Source organism: Panthera leo, chromosome A1 (assembly GCF_018350215.1).
Source record: "Panthera leo isolate Ple1 chromosome A1, P.leo_Ple1_pat1.1, whole genome shotgun sequence".
NCBI lineage: Eukaryota > Metazoa > Chordata > Mammalia > Carnivora > Felidae > Panthera > Panthera leo.
In genome coordinates this window covers 186,075,014-186,095,615 of record NC_056679.1, presented here as the reverse complement: position 1 = coordinate 186,095,615, position 20,602 = coordinate 186,075,014, and the positions used below count along the sequence as shown (strand labels likewise).

General features: G+C 35.1%; 1 protein-coding gene across 1 annotated transcript in view; it reads left to right on the top strand.

Annotated features, from left to right (window-relative positions):
* The first annotated feature begins 547 nt into the window (after positions 1-547).
* The window catches only part of GABRA1 (gamma-aminobutyric acid type A receptor subunit alpha1), a 58,275-nt gene continuing 38,220 nt past the window's right edge, over positions 548-20,602 (top strand). The window contains exons 1-3 of the mRNA XM_042907407.1: positions 548-811; positions 3,131-3,219; positions 6,648-6,760. Of these exons, the coding sequence (XP_042763341.1) occupies positions 3,146-3,219; positions 6,648-6,760 (187 nt within the window). The 5' untranslated portion in view covers positions 548-811; positions 3,131-3,145. The remainder of the gene's footprint in view (positions 812-3,130; positions 3,220-6,647; positions 6,761-20,602) is intronic.

The window sequence follows — 20,602 nt, the reverse complement described above, 5'->3', positions numbered from 1 at the left end:
ATCCCTCATCATTCGTGACTCTGCAAGACACAGGGACTCAGACATGTGTGTGGGAGTGCGTGCGAGGGAGGCAGGCGAGAGGACAGCGGCTCTCCACATGTGCAACCCTGCAGCTAGCTCCCTGCACTCATTCATGTGCATGCAGTGGTTGAATCTTTCATCAAAGCTGGACTAGTTATACTTATCAGCTGTCTTTTTTTTTTTTTTTTTTGATGGGCACACCTTAAAACAGTGTTCATGAATTGGAAGTGTGAAAAGGTACTGAGTGGAGTCCCTATGCCTCTCACCCTCGCTACCCTTTCCTCCCTCATCTCTACTCCCCACAAAAAAAGGGAAAGCTTGCAGCAGATTGTGGAAGGATTTGAGTCTGCAGCCAGAGAGAAGGGGATTAGGGCCAGAGCTATGCAAGTTAAATTGTGCTGCATATAAAAAATGGGCGGATTGGTCTCCAGATCCAGAGGCTGGTACCACCTTCCTTTCTAAAATAAAATCTCTCTGGCATGAAGTCACCGCCTATTTCACATCCGGTTTGCCCTGGGACGTATTACTACTGTCTTGGTAAAGAGAAATCTTTTGTTGTATAGCTGCAGATCGGATACTGGGAAGCAAATTTGGGTGTGAAATCTTCAGCAAAGGAGCACGCAGAGTCCATGATGGCTCAGACCGAGTGAGTGAGAGGCAGAGCGAGGACGCCCCTCCGCTCCCGGCGCGCCGGGACTCGCGGACTCGCGCTGGCTCCAGGTTCTCCGCGATTTTCTCTCGCACACTTTTCCCGGGTCTTGAGCGATCCTGTGCCCAGAGGGGGCCCGAGGTAAGTGCGGCTTCGGACCGCTACACGCACAGCCTTGAACGTGGCTTTTCCTAGCTGGAGAGACGGGAATGCTAGAGAAAAAAAAGAGAAAGAGGGAACAGGACAAGAGCCTGATCCCATAGCAGGTAGAAACAACGAATGTTTTTCTTTCAGGGTGAAAACCGCAGCGATATAGAAGCATTATTCCCCCCCCCCCTCCCCGTACCTCTTGTCTTTCCTTCTTTTCTTAGGCAGATATGAATTTATTCCGCGGGGTGGGTGGTGACATGTTGTTTTGATTTTTTTTTTTTTTTCAGGAGGGAGCTGGGATGAGGTGGGGAGGGGCTTTGGGGGGCATCGTTTAAAGTTAAGATGCTGGGACAGAAAACCTGTGTTAATGTTCCATCCTTGGGAAGGCACTTTCTCATTCTGGCTGCAAAAATGCCTCTTTTCTCCTTTCCAGTGGACGCTGCTAAAATGCCCTCTGGTGTAGGGGTCTCTCTGGTTCTGAACATAAAAAACTCAACTTATCATTTGATATGGGTGGTGAGGGATATAGGTGTTTGGAGGGTGTGTGTTTGGCAGGGGGGAGGTTGAAGGTGGAAAAGGGTAAGGAGGCAGCTTAGCATTTCTTTTAAACTATTATGTTTGTATTTGCAAGAAACTTTCTTACTCAACAACTCAAGTGCCATGATAGGTTTGTTTTTCTCTTTAAAATGCCAGAGGAGGACAAAAAGCTATGGTACCATGCCTTGGGATTTGTTTTGTTTCATTTACCCCTTCGGGAATCACCTTTTTTTTTTTTTTTTTAATTTTACAAAGGCCAACAATTATTAATGGATAAGAGAAATTGTTTTTCCTTCATAACAAATGTTGAAGATTAATGCAAGAATGAATTATAACTGTGCAATTTAGATGCAATATTTTAACATAATGATATTTATCCAATAATTCTTGTCATCTGTGCCACAATCAGTGACTAAATTAAGTAGAAACTATGAAGCTCACAGCTCTTATCTCTAGATCTAGACCATTTCACTCTAAACACATTAATTATGTTTCATTGCTTACATGCCTGTTTGTAATGGTTTTTACTGATATAAATGATCCCCAAGAGTGTGGAAAGCATTTGTGTAGATGTACTTAAAGGCATACCACATTAAACTATACAGTGCTTAATAAAAAACATGCTTTAAAAGACATGCAATGCATTAATCACTCACGGTACTAAGGAGTATAGATTCAGGGAAGGGCTAATAAATACCTCTAACATTTCTCATGTTATAGCTGCCATTAATTGTAGCAAATTAAATAAAGTGTTGCCACATCTGCTCTTACCCAGGTAGTGCACTGATTTTTAAAAATCGTCTCCACAAATAGGTCCTAGTTTTTCAAAATTCTCTAAGCTTTCCATACTCCTCCTTTCCTCCAGCATCCCACTATCAAGTCTAAAATTCGACAATCAGATGGTGATTGATTGCACTTTACCTAAGAGGGAAAAAAAGATTCCCTTATTCATGCAAAGCAAAGCACTCTAGCTCCCATCTGTCTGAGATGAAACATTTTCTAGCAGCAACCTGGCAGAATTCAAGAGGGCTTAAAAGATATGTGTGGGCATGTTTGTATGCATTTATGTGAGTGTGGTTTGTGTGTATGAGAGAGATTAGCACATGGCTTGACTGCAAAGTGTGTCCTTTAGCCTCACAGAAGCATTAGTGAGCATACTTAACAAGGCAATCATAGGCAGAGAATATAAGCACGACTTCAGCATTCAACAGTGTGTTTCTTATGTTGTTTTTTTTTAAGATAAATACAGTTGCTTCTGAAACCAAGGTAAATCCAGAATTCAAAGATGAAGTCAGTCATTGAAGCATATTAACCAACCCCATTCCAGCTCCTAAGCATGTTCTCCCCATTATAGACACCAGCTTACAAATTTCAATGCACAGTTCAGGCGTGGAAACTCAAATCAGAAAGGTCAATATTCTCAAATGATAAACAACAAGAAGAGAGTAATTCAAGCTATATTAGAAATATAAAACCTGGAGGAAAAAAAAACTCACAGTTTTCATGTTGAGCAGTATTGTCACCTGAAAGGATTTCAACTTGTATTCTTTTACAGGAGAAATTAAGGCACTGATATATTTCTGAATGGAGAAATGGAAGGGAAAGTGGAGAATGGATGGTCCAGGTTTCCATTGCTTCCAATGAGGTGTCATATCCCAGTGAGGTCATTTCCTGATTTCAAAGCATTCATCTGAACTGCCTCAGTCAGCCCTAGTGGTTATAACCTGATGTTTCTTGCAAGAGACATTGATCTCTACTTGTTCTACTTTTCAGCTGCACAAGCCCGCGATGAAGAAAAGTCCGGGTCTCTCTGACTATCTTTGGGCCTGGACCCTCCTTCTGAGCACATTGACTGGAAGAAGGTGGGGGCACTTTATTTTAAATCTGCATGAGAATTTCTGTAACTTTTTGTTTATTCTTTCAGGGGGAAGAAAATTGTCCTTGGATGAATTCATGACTAAGGGAATCCAAAAAAACTTAACTGCAATAAAATTCCAACTAAGAATAAAGAAGAGCAGTATGAAAAAATAATCATCTTATTTGCGTGATAGTTAGAATACACTTAACACGCTTTTGTTAAAGGAATGTATTCATTCAACATTTAAAGCTTAAATTGAACTTTTTACTGTTCAGTTGTAACTGAACAAAATAAGTTGTTTCCTAATTCATAGAAAAAGTTACTCCAATTAATGTCTGTGTACTATGTGAGTTGATTTTCCAACAAGAAAATTTCTAGCCAGTTGTAAAGATCATAGAGTAACTTGTGACTATATGAAAGTGGGAAGTTTAAAATAATATTTGTAATTTGAAAGTCATACGTCTCTATAAATGCATGTGCATATTATTTTGAAACCATTATTTGTGTAATCGATTGAGGTAGAATATGCCAAACAACTATTTGAGAACATTAAGTAAAACTGAACTTTCCCATTTAAGCATAACTGCTATGGAGACGAGTTATGATAAAAATTTAATAATGTGCTTAACCATATTCAAAATATTTACTAGTGATCAAATCAAGCATATAAACACATTATAGAAGCAATGATATAAATGACCAAAGAACCAAGAAGAGCTAAAGATTTTTCTTTATCTGCTTTTGTATTTCTTGCGTAGTCTACTCCTATGGCCCATAAGAACGTTTTAGACGTATTATAAACACCTAAGGTTCTTCAAAATGTAATGGAAAGTGAACTCTCATGAATTAAGGCGGAGAGAAGCACTAGCTGGAAAGATATGAATTTAGGAGGATTTTTTGAGTTGGGAAGTTGTCTGTTTTTATTTTCTGCTATTGTGTATGGTAAATAATGACTTACCAGATAATAAAGAGATTCCCTATAACCAGATACTCTTAATCTGAGGAGTTAAATGTTATTCATTGCTTTTGAAAAATTATAAGAAGTGTTACTATTGTAATGACCTGTAGATGGAGTTAGTGCACAGCGTTTTATTATATAGTGGTTCATATGGAATCAAAATCAGGTACTGTAACTGACATTTCTTTTTGAATTATATTTTCAGTTTAGGAAACCTTACATTGGCATAAGTGTTTAAGAGCAATACATAATCTTGTTCTTTATCCTGGGGTTATTTTCTGACAATTACAACTGGACACGGTAAATTAGAAGTAGAGATAAAAGAATAACCTGATTAGAAAAATCCCATGAAATAAAGATTACTATTCCAGTTGGGATAGCAGAACTAGTTTTCTGGGAGGGAAGGAAAGTCTCTTTTGGCTTTTGTATGACAATGAATACAATTGCTGGAAATGGCATTTGTAAGATAAAACCAGAGATAAAAACATTTCCTGAATTTGATATAAGCTTAAACACAAAGAAAATGCAGGAAAAGGTAATAGACAACCGCATATTCTAGGAATCCTATCAACAATCTAATTGTGCTCTGTCACGTCACCCCATCTCATCTTTCCCCCTTCTTATTTCATGCTTTCTTCCTTAGACCCCTTGATCAGGCCTTCCTCACAACTTAAAGTGTACTAGCATTTCTTTTCCACCTTTATCAAGATGACCTTCCAATATCCTTGAAAGATGCATACATGGCAGTTCGTTTTGTGACGAGTTTTTATAAATAATTGCATTCAGACAACTATTTTTGCTTTATTGGTGTTATCTACTAATGAGACACCCTGGAAGACACAGAGCTCAGTAAAAATTTGATTTAAAAAACTAGTAAGATGTTTAATTTTGCCAAAGGAGAGTAAACTCTCAATCTATATGGTATAATGTTGAATTTAGGAGAATGAAAAATTGTTTCATAGAGGTACATTTCATATATTTAATATCATGAAGAGCTTTTAGTTTTAATAGCTTTATTAAATTCAAATTTTATCAGAAAAATGTCCATTGAATTTTGCCAATATAAAATTAAGTACCTTTTAAAAAATAGTCTTTGTTTTTGAAATGTTACTTTGATTATGTTTCTTGTTCTGGTCAAATAAGTGTATCCTGGTTTCAATTACTAATTTTTTACATTGAGCAGTAATATAAACAAACAAGAGTGAAGCCGAAAGCACATTAAGTTGAAAGTATGAAAGTGATATTTTTGTGGTGTTTCTTAGTTTACATTCTGAACTCGTTTTTCTTGTACTCAAGGTCAGAGCTATTATTGAAATATGTCAGTGAGTGTGATCCACCCTAAGATAGAAAACTCTTCTCTCAAAGGCTTTTGGAAGTGTCATCCTAATCATTACATAGAATATGATTCAATGAGCAAAAATGATAATGTGATTAATATAAGAAATACACAATATTTGAACTGTGGTCACTATGTGGTTGAAACTCAAAGATTAATGATAAGGGGTAGGAACTATACTTGCAAATGAAAAGATTTAAATAGAAACAATTACTCCAGGATAGAAGAATAGAATTAAAGTTTTAGACTAAAAGTTGAAGAAAACTGAATTCGAGTTTAAGCTCTGCTCACAAATAGCTGTGTTTTCTTAAACAAAATCTAATCCCACGCTACAGTTTACTAAACCATAAATTAAGAATATTGGAACATGTCTTTTTCAAGGTATCTTTTATTTTTAAGACAGAAATGATACAAATTCAATTAGAGTTTTAAATAGACACGTCACAAAAATTGGTTCATAAACCTTAGGGGAATGGAAATTACACACTGACTTGAAACTATAATTATCCTAAGAAACAAGTTTTAACTATTTGTCTCATCTAAATACCCTGAGAGAATATCAGAAGGACAAATATATATATATATATATATATATATGTATATGTGTGTACACATATACATATATATATATAAATATATAAAGTGGATTGAAGGAAGGTTATGTTGGTAGGTGAAATCTTAGACTAATGCTGCATGTTAATTAAATGAAAACAAAACTATTAATTTGATAGCTCATAAATACATTTTTTTTTAATTTTAGAAGAGGTTTGCCAGATTTTTTTTCTCTCCCTATCATGCATTAACATTCTTGCTTGCCCAGAGAAAACATGCATTATAGCATTGTATATGTGCTGAAATTTATACATGTAAAGAGACAAAACACATTTACTGTTATTTTGCTTACATAGAAGAAATAATAGAATAAAGAACTTACCATCTGTGAGAACAAATATGAGAAAATGGTAAAAATTAAAATCTTACTTTTTTTTTTTTTTTTTTTACTTTACCAAAAGGAATTTTCAAATTAAGATTCAATAGAAAAGAAGGTAGGAATATCCAGGGAAGGGTTTATTTGGAAAAAGGTTTTAATAGAAATGTATAATTTAGATTAATACCTGAATTTATGCTTTTTTTTCAGCTATGGACAACCCTCATTACAAGATGAACTTAAAGACAATACTACAGTCTTCACCAGGATTTTGGACCGACTCCTCGATGGTTATGACAATCGTCTGCGACCAGGATTGGGAGGTGGGTCACATTATTGTGTTTTTATTTTAGAGAACAGTATTAAATATTTACTAATGAAGCCTTGCTTTCCTTCTAAATGATAGAGTAATAAGAATGGCAGTATGTAGTTTAATGGACTAATCCTATTTTTAATAGATGGCTCATTGTTAACTCAATTTACTAAGGTAGTTCTGTGCACATACCTATATGTAGTAAAAGGCAGATACAAACTTCTCATAATTACATTAAAAATGTTACATTTGCTTGTCAATCATAATGTTTTCTGTGCAATGACTTGATTATCCAGGGGAAACATGAAGATAATTTTCTCCCTTCCAGCCCAAAGGCTACATCTACTTCATTTGGCATTGCTATGTTTGCATTGAATTCAAGTAGATTATCTCTGAGCCTAATGCTCTAAACATTTATTTTGGAATATTACATATTGATCCACTATTTTGCATTAGATTAGCACCAACTCTAGGATAAAAGGTGAATGTGATAGATGGTAATTTTTTTAACCATGCATTTGAACTTAAATCTCAATTTTCTGTAGTAAAAATATATTTTTCTTTCTTTACCAATTAATTGGTTACACTAATGAGTTTCTACTTAGGAAGAAAATAGCACTTAATAATACAATATTTATAAAAATAAGAGTAAATAGTGTTAGCTATTACACACTTTTTTTAATAACCTTTGAATAAGATAATTAACCAATCTTATTTAAACAACGACTAATGAAACAAAACAAAATATTGATCTAAGAGTAAAACAAGGGAAGCAAGGAAATAAATTATTGTTTAAAGTCACATAGGAAACGAAGGTGAGGATCCATGATTTCCAGCTATAGCTAATGCTACACTTTCTCTGAAGCATTTGTTAGCAACTATTTAACAGGAATATTTAAATTACAATTAAGTGGCAATATTAAGAAAGTCAGCTCTTCTTTACTTAGATAGCAAACATATACAAATAATAAGCTTAAGAATCCAAATTTTGATTTTAAAACTGAATGGTAGACTGCACTTACAGTCTATTTTTTTTTAATATTTTGAATAGTCTAATCACATAGATGGGGATCATGGGTCTGTTTTGAGGCTGCCAAATGCCCTTAGTGTCTCAGAGGTTTAAGAGGAACTGCTGTGTCAAAGACACAACTCAAATATATCTCAGAGGTCTTACCAGGTGTTTTTTCTTGTCAATTAAAACGTTCATTCTTACACATGCTGTACAAATTCCTTCAGGTGTGAATTCCACCTAGTTTTCCTTTTCTACATTCTTAGAAAAAAAATCTTAAGGAACAAATGTATTGTTAAGAAAATGGAGTGCATAACCGTGTATGTGATGTATTGCAGTAATGTTTGTGTATATCTAAACATCTCAATTGGCTTCAGGAAAATTGTCCTTAAATCATAAAATTTGAAATAAATTACAAAGACTGCAGGTAGGGGATGAATGTACAAAAAGAAAAACAGGATAGTGATATAACTTTTAGAAAAAAGACTTTCTAAGGTACTAATGGGCATGCATCTGATTCGTTTACTTCCTGCTCCATGACACCAGTCCTTACTAAATCAGCAGAATTTTATAATGCATCTAGAAACGTTGTTTTCATTCTGGCTTAGGAAATCCCATGTAATACTTCAACATATGAATATGAGTATCCTCTGTCAGCTTGGTGTGCATAATTTTCAGTTTGTGAAAGGATTTTTAAATATATACACACACACCTTTAATGATCAGCTGTGTGGTTGTATAATACACACATACACACACACACACACACACACACACACACACACACACCTTTAATGATCAGCTGTGTGGTTGTATTGTTGTTTGGAGTGTAAGTAATAGACCCTGACTGCTCATTGACATTTAATTATATATCTTAACTATTATAGACATGTGTATGTTAACTCTTTAATCAAATATAGTGTAAGCAGGAAGCATTTATCTACTTCTTATATGCATACCTGGGTCTTGGAGAGACACAGAACTCGAAGACATATAAGGTAGACTAAGAATAAGTTGAAAAGCTAATTTTCAAGAACTGAGATAATGGTAGATTTATTAACAGAAACAACTACATTGATTCACACTGCAACATTACTACTTTGTTACAATTTACTTTTAATACTGATTTAATGCCTCCTAATAACAAAAATAGACATGTATTTAAAGAACAGGAATAGTAGTTAGCCAAATGTAGTCGAGGTATATTCTTTTTAATTGAAATGGATAAAATGTGCTATGATAATAGAGAATTCAAGGACTCAAGAAAATTTAAAAGAATGGATGTGCTTTAATATTTGCTAAGATGACTTTTCTGATATTTATTATTCCTGGAAACAGTGATTTTAAGGATATGATAGACCAAACAATTTGAAAAATAGCTCAAATTTTTGCTTCTGTTTCTATTTTCTGTATCATCCTGGAATGTACTGTAATTAAATCTGCTAAACTTGAGAGTTATGAGGAAACTTTAATACTGACTCACTTAATTTTTGTTAATTTTCTTGGAGTGCAGTTTTTAGCCATAAGTGATATACTGGTATGTGTTTATTACATGTATCTCCTGAGTCATCAATATTTTTAAGTACATTTTGAAAATGTCTGTCTTTAGAAAACTACACCTTAAAATATTAAACATAGTTTTTAGATATTTTCGAAGACACAATCAGCTACAGAATTAGAAAAACATTACCCCCATGATTTCTGGATGCTATAAGCTGAAATTATTGAATGCATTTTCTCTGTAGTTATTTTAATTTCATTTCTTTACCATAGATTTGTGCGAAGTATAACATAAATTCCAGTAGATCTCCATTGCAAAAGTGTACTTTTGTTGTTGTTATTGTCACATGATCCATTTGCTTCTTTATCTACCCATTTTCACTGATGAAAAGTCCATGTAGACGAAATACTTGAAAGATTATCATTAGCTTCTAAGAGAGTAAAAGCTTCCTCTTAATAGCTTTGTGATCACAATTGAGGTAATCTCTAGCAAGAGAAATGGGCCCACTCTCTTCTCTATTAGGACAAAAGTCTGGTTTTATAAGAAGAGTAACATATGCAGAAGGCAGGGATGTTTTATTCTGAGTATCTTCCAAAGGTATAGAAATGTAATAAACTGAGACTCGAGACAAATGTAAGAAACTCTTGTATGTGCAAATTCATCACGACCTGTTTTTCAGAAAAACACACTGCCATCCGAAGGTATAGCAATACTCTTTGGAGACACACACAGTGGATCTAATAACTAAGCAACAAAATATGAAGCTTGGTTCATCTAGATGATAGAAACCAGTTTGCAGATATTGTTACACTATTTAAAAAGTCTACCTTTTCAGAGCCCAGAGAGCAATCCTGGGAAAATGATAGGATCACATAAAGAAATATACCCTGGAAGGGATATTCATTCTTTCTTTCTTACTCTTTCTTTCTTATTCTTTCTTTCTTTCTTTCTTTCTTTCTTTCTTTCTTTCTTTCTTTCTTTCTTTTTGTAATAGAAGAAATAAAAAGGAATACAATGATACAATGTGTGGAATTCTAATGATAGAATGTACTTTAGTCAGGAACAAAAGAGAACAATAAGTTTGCCATGTTTATATTTTATTTTTTAAACAAATTTTTAACGTTTATTTATTTTTTGAGAGACAGAGAGAGACACAGCATGAGCAAGGGAGGGGCAGAGACAGAGGGAGACACAGAATCTGAAGCAGCCTCCAGGCTTCGAGCTGTTAGCACACAGCCCGACATGGAGTTCCAAACTAGGAACTGTGAGATCATGACCTTAGCCAGAAGTCTGATGCTCATCCTACTGAGCCACCCAGGCACCCTTGGCCATGTTCATATTTTAAATACAAAGTTAATGAAGAAACCTTTAAATAGACTCAATTTGAAATAATCAGTAGCCAGAAAATACAAAACAAAACTGTCAGAAATTGTGGGATTCATTCTTATTTACAAATCTCTTTTTTTGAGGGCAAGGTATAGAGGGCTGTTTCTTCTTTGAACTAGGGACTAAAGCATGTTTTAGAAAGGCTCTTGCCCAAAGCCTGGTCATTACAGAATACAATCGTTGGGGGAGGGGAGAAGGTAAAAGCCAGAAAGAATGGCAAGATGAGAAACAAAAGGTTAGATAAGAAAGGTGAGCAAATTGGGCATTGAAAATAAGGAGAGGAGGGGAGCCTGGGTGGCTCAGTCAGTTAAGCATCCCATGCTTGACTTCAGCTCAGGTCATGATCTCATGGTTGTGGGATGGAGCCCCACATAGGAGCTGAGCGTGGAGCCTACTTAAGATTTTCTTTCTTTCTCTCTCTCTCCTCTGCCCCTCCCTGCCTCTCATAAATAAATAAATAAATAAGTAAGTAAATAAAATGAAAATAAGAAGAGGGAAGTGAGAGGGATAGAGAAGGTAAAGGAGAAGAACACAGAGAAGATGGTAAAAGAGAGGAATCTGTGTTATGAAGATTGGTAGGCTCACATGTTCCTTGATTAATCGAGATTCCTCTTCTCTCTTTAAATCAGGACCAAACCAAACACATTCTGAGTTCACCTTCTGAAGGTTTCTCCTTATTGGCTATGATTAAAATATATTAATGAAACCTGAATTTTCTCCAGCTTCCTAAAGCGTTAAATGATGCAGCCCCTGAATTGCAACTGTCTGAGTTAACATTTGGCCACTATCACATTGGTTCCCCCCTGCACTCTTGGTGGGGGACAAAAACAACCCATAAACATAGATCCCAAACTCAATTCTGAAGGGAGGTTTCAGTGTTTAAGGATAGGTAATGCCCTTCCAGTGACATCCTTTCCTTTTGCACAGCCTTCTATATAGGCTACATTTTATCAATAATAGGACAAAATCCCAGGGTGAGCAGGGCTGATGTTTGCAGTTTATTGTCTGGAACATAACACCAGGCTGAGGGGCTGCCCTTCTTTCTGTTCACAGGCTTCTTAAGCATCTTGCTTACAAAAGACCTTTTCTTCTATAAACAATTTTATTTCACTCCTTGGAAAACTGATTAAGGTAAAACCGTTTCTTTAAGTTTATTTATTTATTTTGAGAGAAAGAAAGCATAAGCACAAGCAGAGGAAGGTCAGAGTGAGAGGGGGAGAGAGAGAATCTCAAGCATGCTCTGTGCCGTCAGCGCAGAGCCAAAGCTCGGGGCTCCATCCCAAGAACCGTGAGATCATGACCTGAACTAAATAAACTCCAGAGCAGGCCCGCTTAAGTGCTCAACTGACTGAGCCATCCAGGTGCCCCAGGGTAAAACCATTTTTAATGGAACTCTAAAAGGATAGTGCCAAAGGAATGATATCTTTCTTGGTTGAAGCACATTTTGAAAGGATTACAGAACATTTTTGACTCTCTCCCTCCCTGTAACAGTAGTTTCTAGAAATAATATAATTTCTTAATTTTGCCTTAGGTTTAACCTCAATGAATAACATCTAGGGTGATGGATGCCTCTCAAAGACTTCATCATTAAGCCAAAAAGATGAAGATGGTAAAGGAAAGAGAGTGAATGCATACTCATCACGTGACAAACCTAGGTGGATGGGAGAAGTAGAGAGCTAGATGAGTAGATAATGTACTTTACTTATCCCTTCTACACCCTTAAGAGATATTTAGTTAAGATTTTCTCCTTTTTCCATAAGTCTTATAGATTTGGGGTTTTTATTTATTTACTTCTCTCATATTTTACTTGAATATATCATTTAGATGAATATTTGGAACTGGAATATAATTGGGGTTTTTCTCTCAAGGTAATCTTTTTTAAAAGTACTAACATAATATTTAACAACCAATCTTATGCTTCAAAGCAAACTTTCTCCTTAACTTTCTAATTTTCCCAATTTTGGATTTGTTATGCTATATAAGACCTTTTAGACTTCTTTTAGCCCAATTATTGCAAGAGATCTCAGCTTTAAGATGCAAACGTCTCCGACTAAGGAAGGTGACTGGCTTGGATATGTGCACAGCTGGCAAAATGGTGTTAACTCCTTGGAGAATTAGTTTAGGTTCTTTGGTTACGGTTCTTTCTACATCAAAATAAGTAAAGGTGGAAAACTAAGTGCTCCGGAAAAAAAGCAAATCGACTTTTGTGAAATTTTGTGTAACTTTGTAAAGTTTAGGTGATTGGGGGTAGAGAAAGCAGTATGGTTTACCTCTTTGTCAAAATTCAACTTTGTATTATTTGTATTATTATTTGTATCCTGTGTGATGATGATATCAGAAGCAACCATTTTATTCATGTTCAACAGAAGCTAACACATACATTTTATATTTATATTAAACAGCCAGAATTGCAAAAATTAAGAGGCTGAGATATTAAGAGGACAATGTGGTGGCTTTTGACAGAATAGAAAGATTCTAAGTTACTGACAATATCCAAAACAATTTAAAAGGTTAGATTCATCCAGTACTTTTTGTTGGTGGTAGTGGTGTTATATTTACGTTGCCAGATAATGGTCTTTGGTATTGTCTTTTGAAATTGGACTCTGGGATCCTTTTCTCTGAATTTGCTGTAGTTTTATCGGGTGCTTTTAATGTGAGGTATGAAACCGATGCTCAGACTTTGGCATAATGCAATCCATTTCCCCAGAAATACTGTATCCAGACATTCCATAATTCAGTTGAATTTTTGAGAAAAAGCAGTTACCAAAAACCCAAGAGGAATTGTTAAAATGAACAGAGAACACCTTTTAACCTTTCCTGGCTGAGATCTCCAGTCAGTTCCTGAAGCCAGCTTGTCTAATGAATCCAACCTAGATACCCAAAGGAATGTTGTAGTATGTTTAGAAACTTTCTACTCTCATCTTTTCCTATTGTATATAAATCATCTTCTGATCAGTGCCAAGAAGTTCCTGAGATGAAATGTAGCTACTGAGATTATGCTCAAGTTATAAAGATCAAGTTATTAGTGAACAGCTGCAGTTTATTTTTTGTGCAGTTACTTTTGAAATTTTTATAGTTTTTATTTCTCATCTTGATTCTACAACCAATGTAGAATATTTTTAAAAATGTTTTCTGTAGATGATTGTGCTTTTTTTCAGGTAGAATCTGAACTCGTTCTTTGAAAAATAATGTTGTAGTGTTTCTGAGATGAGAAACTCTGCCATTTTGGAAAATTTAAGAGAAAACAAAATCCTAAGTGGATGTCATATTCCTCCAAGAGTGCTATAGTTTCGTCTCATGTAACTAAAATGCTATCATGCAAACAGGAAGTATGATGCCTCAAAGCTATTACAGGTTATACAGTCTTGTTCAAGACTTAATATAGACCAAAAGAAACCCATTTCTCCAGCACAACCATCATATTCTTCTCTAAAGGTTACCCTCTCCCAGTAAAAACTGCCTATAATATAAGGAAGAAAGGAGGGAAATTCTCAATGGAAATGAGATTAATCCCTGCCACAATAAAATTTATTTATTTATTTATTTTTGTCCTGGAAGATACCTGTATCATTTGAGTACTTTGAATCTGAAAACATGAAAGGATTAGGGATTGATTAGATATCTTGAAATGTGAGTTTCTACCCCATATCCAGATATAGTGGCTGTAGGCAGCCACAATTAAGTAGCTCTACATATCAGCTAGGGAAAGTTGCCAACTATTCTAAAGAATTTAGGGAATGAAAATGAAGGATAGGGAGCAAAAATGTTGCCCCAGGCATATTGGCAAGGAGTTGAAACATTGTCCATTCCAAGAGTACACACTGATGTTTATGTAGGGAGCCCAGAATATTTTCAATTTCCAAACAGGACTATTTCCAAGTGGGGTTTTAAGATATACTTTATTATGATGACTAATGTTAGTCCATTTAGTCTCCATATAGTGACTGCCTCTCTGAATTAATAGACAAAAAGTAACTCAAAGGAGGCAATAAACCTCCCTCATAAGTTATAAGTCCACAGAACAGGGCCTAGTGAATATTACTCTGAGTTCTTCAGCAGACAGCATTTCCAGGAAAAATATGGCCAGTACCATATTAAATAAATTATTGGGATAGGCATTCCTAATAAACCACCACCTGTAATTCTTCACTGTTGATTCCCTCTTCCATTTTCTTTATTACACTCTTATAATGCATTATTCACACAGCATCAGCTTTCTTCTTAAATTGCAAGTAACATCATTTCACCTCATTACCCAAAGGCTTCTTATTGAATTAGAATAAAGGTCAACTGCTTGGTAAAATGCACAAATCTCTTTAGGTGTGGCCCCACTTGCATCCAGAGTGTCATCTTTTACCATGACCATCAGCATCACCAGACTCCAGATATATTATTGGATTTTCTGTTTCTTAAACATCACACATTTATTCTCACCTTAGATCTTGTTCTTTCTGAAAACTCCTCCTTTAATTGTCTTTCCCTTTCTGCTCATCCTTGAATATTTCTCATTATTGAGGTCTCAGTTCAAAGTTATCTCTTCAAAAGTCATTCTTTCAGAGCATGTATAATGATCTGAAATTAATTAGTATAATTTGTGTATGTGTTTGTATATAACTACGATCTACCAATCTACATTTCTAATCTATCATCTATTTATCCCATCTATGTTTCTAATCTATCTAAAATGTTTTCCCCAAGACTAAAAGATAAACTACAGAATAGGAACACTTACACTTTTTTTTCACAATATTACTATAACTTGGGACAGTGCCTGCCTGACATTTAGAAAATGCTCAATAAACATTTTCTGGTTAAATTAATGTACCCAACAAACGCATCTCAAAGTGTTTTTGGCATCAAATATTATTCCACCCTTACTCCAGTGTGATATAGTCAACTGTACAGGTATTATTTCTTCACTGAAAAGGCAAGAAAACAGGCTCAGAGAGATTAAAGTATTGTACCTGCAATCACACAGCTTGTTCTCCAGGAGAATCAGAGTAAAAATCTGAGTGTTTTGACTTTTAATCCAATGTGCTTACTTCTTACTATACCACACTGCTTTTCTCATTTCTGCCTCAAGCACTAATCATCTTTTCGAATTATCACTTAAAAACATCTGTTATTTCAATACTTATCAGCAGGATATCAACATTGTAAGAAATCCCTGGTAAAAACAAATTTACTGCTGTCTAGCAGCTATAGAGTGTATAATATAGTGTGTGTGTGTGTGTGTGTGTGTGTGTGTGTATGTGTATGTATATATATATTTCTGTGTGTGTGTGTATATATATATAAAGCATATAAATGTATATAAATCATATATATAAAGCACATAAAATACTTATATATATGTATGTAAAGTGTATCTTTGAAGGTTATGCTTCTTTAAAGACTGATTTTGATTGGTTTACTTATCATTATAAATTTTATTTATGTTGATATACTATTTTAAGATATCCCCAGGGCACCTGGGTGGCTCAGTTGATGAAGCATCTGACTCTTTTTTTTAATTTTTACTTTTTTTTTAATGTTTATTTATTTTTGAGAGAGAGAGACAGAATGTGAGCAGGGGTTGGGGGGAGGGACAAAGAGATGGGGAGACACAGAACTTGAAGTGGGCTCTAGGCTCCATGCTGTCAGCACAGAGCCCAACGCGGGGCTTGATCTCAGGAACTGTAAGATCATGACCTGAGCCAAAGTTGGACACTTAACCGACTGAACCACCCTGGTGCCCCAACACCTGACTCTTGATTTCAGCTCTTGATTTCATGATTTCACATTCATGGTATCGAGCCCCGTGTCATGATTTCTCATTCATGAGATCGAGCCCCGTGTCAGGCTCTGCACTGACAGGGCTGAGCCTGCTTGGGATTCTCTGTCTCCCCCTCTCTCTGCCCCTCTCCTGCTCACAAGCACATGTTCTCTCTTTCTCTATCTTTCAAAATAAATAAACATTAAAAAAAGTATCCCCAACCACTGTATTCATCATCATCATCATCATCATCATCTCATTTTACATGATTCCACATTTATCCCTTTGACACTTGAACATACATATAAATTTACACAAATTTTAAAGACTGTTGATCTTTTTTTTTACAGTGGACAGAGATAGATTACTGTGAAGAATATACTTTAAAAAATTTATTTGCTAATTAATCTGCTCTTTGAACGTTTCCTCCAGCTGAGTTATTTTAATTGATTTCCATTTTCAGACAATTTCCTAGTTACATAAGGGGTCCATTCATGTTTAACTTTGGCTAGCTGTAAAATCATTCCAGCTGAACTTTATTAGAAGTTCCTGACTCATGTTGTGTGCTCTTAAGTAGAATATTGGAAACATAAAAATATCTTCACTTTTCCTCATGAGATCCATAGAAAGGCCTTGAGTATTTTCTAGATGTTTCTAATAATACTTTAAGAGTCCAGTGCAATGTCATATATATATATATGTATATATATATATATATATATATATATACACATATATATATAAAACAGGCAAGTTAACCATGTCACTTTTTACAGTTTGGGTAAAGTACATTCATAACAGTCCTCATTCTTGAACCTTTGCACTCTGAATTATAAATCTTCTGTCTTAAAGAACAATGACTTCACTTATCACTAAGGAAATTGCTGGTGAGCTGGAGTGAAAGACATACTTTTGGTCAAAGGAACCTATTTCTTGTCACTGAAATTGTACTCAACTGAACGAGAATGTGGTTTGAGGATAATCATTAGGTATGTATTTGAAAAGGAAAAACGAAGGAAAGGAATACATAAGATGTTAGCAGTGGATTTATGTAAATGGTAGTATTCTAGGGAGTTTAATTTTTTTATGTTTTTTTTTGAAATTTCCAAACATACTATGAAGATTTAAAAAATTAAATAAACAACACGATGCATTCTATTGGCTTCATGTTTACCCAAAAGCTTTTGTAACATTTTAGAGCAGCATTCCTAGATAAGTTTGGGAAATACGGGGCTAAACAAGGTTGATCGCATTTATTTAAAACATGACATCTTAGAGACATTGGCACGCTAATATTCATAATGAATCTTCCAGAGGCATGCATAATAAACAGTGGAAACTGGACAATCACAAACAGCCAATGAGAAATCAAAGAAAACTGTTTGGGTATGCGGTAAGGAAAATATTTTAGAGGGGAAAATACAGAAGGTGTTGTTTCCTTTCTCTAGTTAATCTTATCCCAAGGTCCAGATGGCTTCCTGGATTTCACTGCATTGTGCTTGGTGCCATCACCCACCTCTTCCATTCAGTAGTTGAGTGGTCCCTGCAGGCCCCTCCCCCACCCCCAGGCAACTTCAGTTTGGGGACTTGGAAATTTTGCTACCTTAACCTTAGGGTTTGTGACTATGTTTGGAGGAGAAACAGGATGAACAGAGAGCAAAAATCAGAAACTCTTTAAAGATATCTGTATGGTTAGAGTGCAGGGTGAGGTCATTTGAGGGATTCATGAGGTAAGGGCTCTTGGTCAGGGTACATACCTGGGAATATTACAGTGGTGACTTTTGGGAAATATCAGAGGGAGGTAGCTAGTGCAAAATAAGATGAAGCACTTGAAGATGATGAACTGGTATGGTAAGTATACTTAGGGGTAGGGATAGATAAAAGATTAAAGAAATATACTTTCAAAGTGTGATTATAGCCATTTGTGTGAACTGCTTTGCATTTATGCCTAACCTCTATATGGCACACTAACAATTATGTGTGGCAATAAATGTATGTAAACTTAACCATGTTTTACATTCTATTTTATTGTTACAGTAATCTTTATAAATAGGCTGTTTGGTCTTTATAATTTGTTAGTTATATAGCATCGTCATTTACTAACAATCTAAAACAGCAAGGGGAAATGGCCCATATATTTAGAAAGTGGATATCTCACTTCTTTGCAGTGCTTTATCATGCTAGATTAAACAGATTGGTTGCTCCTAAAACATCTGCTAAGTCAATTTTTGTAAAGCTACTAGCTACCTTGGGGAGTTACCATGAAGTGCAGAAATTATGCCCTGCCTGCACCCAAGAAATAGATAATGGTGATAAAGGAGTTCAAAAAACTACCCCACACTGCCAAGCAGTTGCAAGTGTGCAGACAGGGATTCATATATATTTCCTAAATGAACATGCATTTAATAGTGGATCCCTGCCACAAAAATAAAAATGAAAGAATGGGCATCATTTTAATTCTGCAGATGTCTCTCAGATCTATAAGGTATTCACTGTAAGTCTTACAGTTTATAATCTGCAGAGAATCAAAACTCAGCCTTAGAAACAAAATTAGGTTGAGCCATACAGTTAGAAAAATAAATAAAATAACAGGATGATCCAACTATTTCAAGACTTATGTAGAAAGAAAATACAGACATTAATTTTTTCTCTTATCACACAATTTGGAGTGCTTTTAATTGCAAGAAATTAATCTGTAAATAATAAAGAAAATTATTTCCTATAAGGAGCATACCTGGTATTCAAAGAATTAGGATGCAAATATGCCCAACTCTATATTATCTGTTGTCTTTCTTTTTGTATTGTTTTCATGACAGTAAGTGCATATTTTGTCATATCAAAGAAAGTCCAAGTGATGGTTCCTTTGCTTCAACTAGAAAGGAAAATGCTGAAAGAGAAAGGCCAAAAATGAGCTCAATTAATAAAATAAATTCTAGTTTTTGTGAATAGATAGCATACATTTTTCTTTTTATTATTGTTTTAATTCGAAGTCAGGCCATGACATTCTAATAAAGTATGAGCTCTAGATGGAATCTTAAGAAATAGCAGATGTTTAGGCTAAGGAAAAGAATTAGTCTAGTAAAAAATACTTTTGGAGGGGCGCCTGAGTGGCTCAGTCGGTTAAGCGTCCGACTTTGGCTCAGGTCATCATCTCATGGTTCGTGAGTCCAAGCCCTGTGTGGGGCTCTGGACTGACAGCTCAGAGCCTGGAACCCGCTTCAGATTCTGTGTCTCCTTCTGTCTGCCCCTCCACTGCTTGCAGTCTGTATCTCGCATTGTCTCAAAATAAATAAACATTTAAAAAAAATTAAGAAAAAAATACTTATGGAAAGAGAGTGCAATAAAAAGAAAGAGATGTGTGCACTGGGAAAATAACTGCAGAAGGGGAGAGGATGGGGGCAGGTAGAAGAGGCAAATGGTTATTGCAGCTTAGACGTTGCTGATGGCTGTGAAGGAACAGTGAAGGACAAGTGAAACACTTGCTGTAGAATGTTAACACTGATGTTGGAAATAAGTTCTAAATACATAGCTCTATTTTCTTTGTCTCAAACTATGTCCTCCATTTTGAAGTTTTTAAAGGGTAAATCCCAGATAATTCTTACATCAAGGGGTTCATTTAAGCATTTTGGAGCCAACGAAATTGTTAGCCAAAAAAAAAAAAAAAAAAAAAAAGAATAGAAAGGAAAAAAAAAAAAAGAAATATTGGATTGGTTGTTGAAGGGATTATCTGTACCTCCAACTTAGATTATAATTTGTGGTACACATTATGTGTAGTATATAATAAGACATTCTTGAGAGAAATTTATACTGAAAGTATTTACTGTTTGCAAGTGACTTGCTCAAAGATAAAATTCTTGATTTTCAAAAGAATTCATTATTGCATATATCAGATCACCTTCTTAATGTCCTACCTTTGAGATATAAATGTCCTGATAAATAAAATGAGTAGCTTAAGATACTGGGCCATTAGTTCTCAGAGCTACAGTTGAAAATGACAAAGCCACCCTTTTCATTCTCACCTCAAACAAATTGTGTCCTTATATGAAAGCAACATTTTTCAATTTTTGGAGGGAGGGGGTACTATTTCCTTCAAAATTTCTGTGTTGAGTTGTCACCTAACTACAATAAATATGTTTTGTTGGTTGATATATATGCCTCAGAGATTAATAAAATAAAACCACATTGAACTTGAAATGGAATC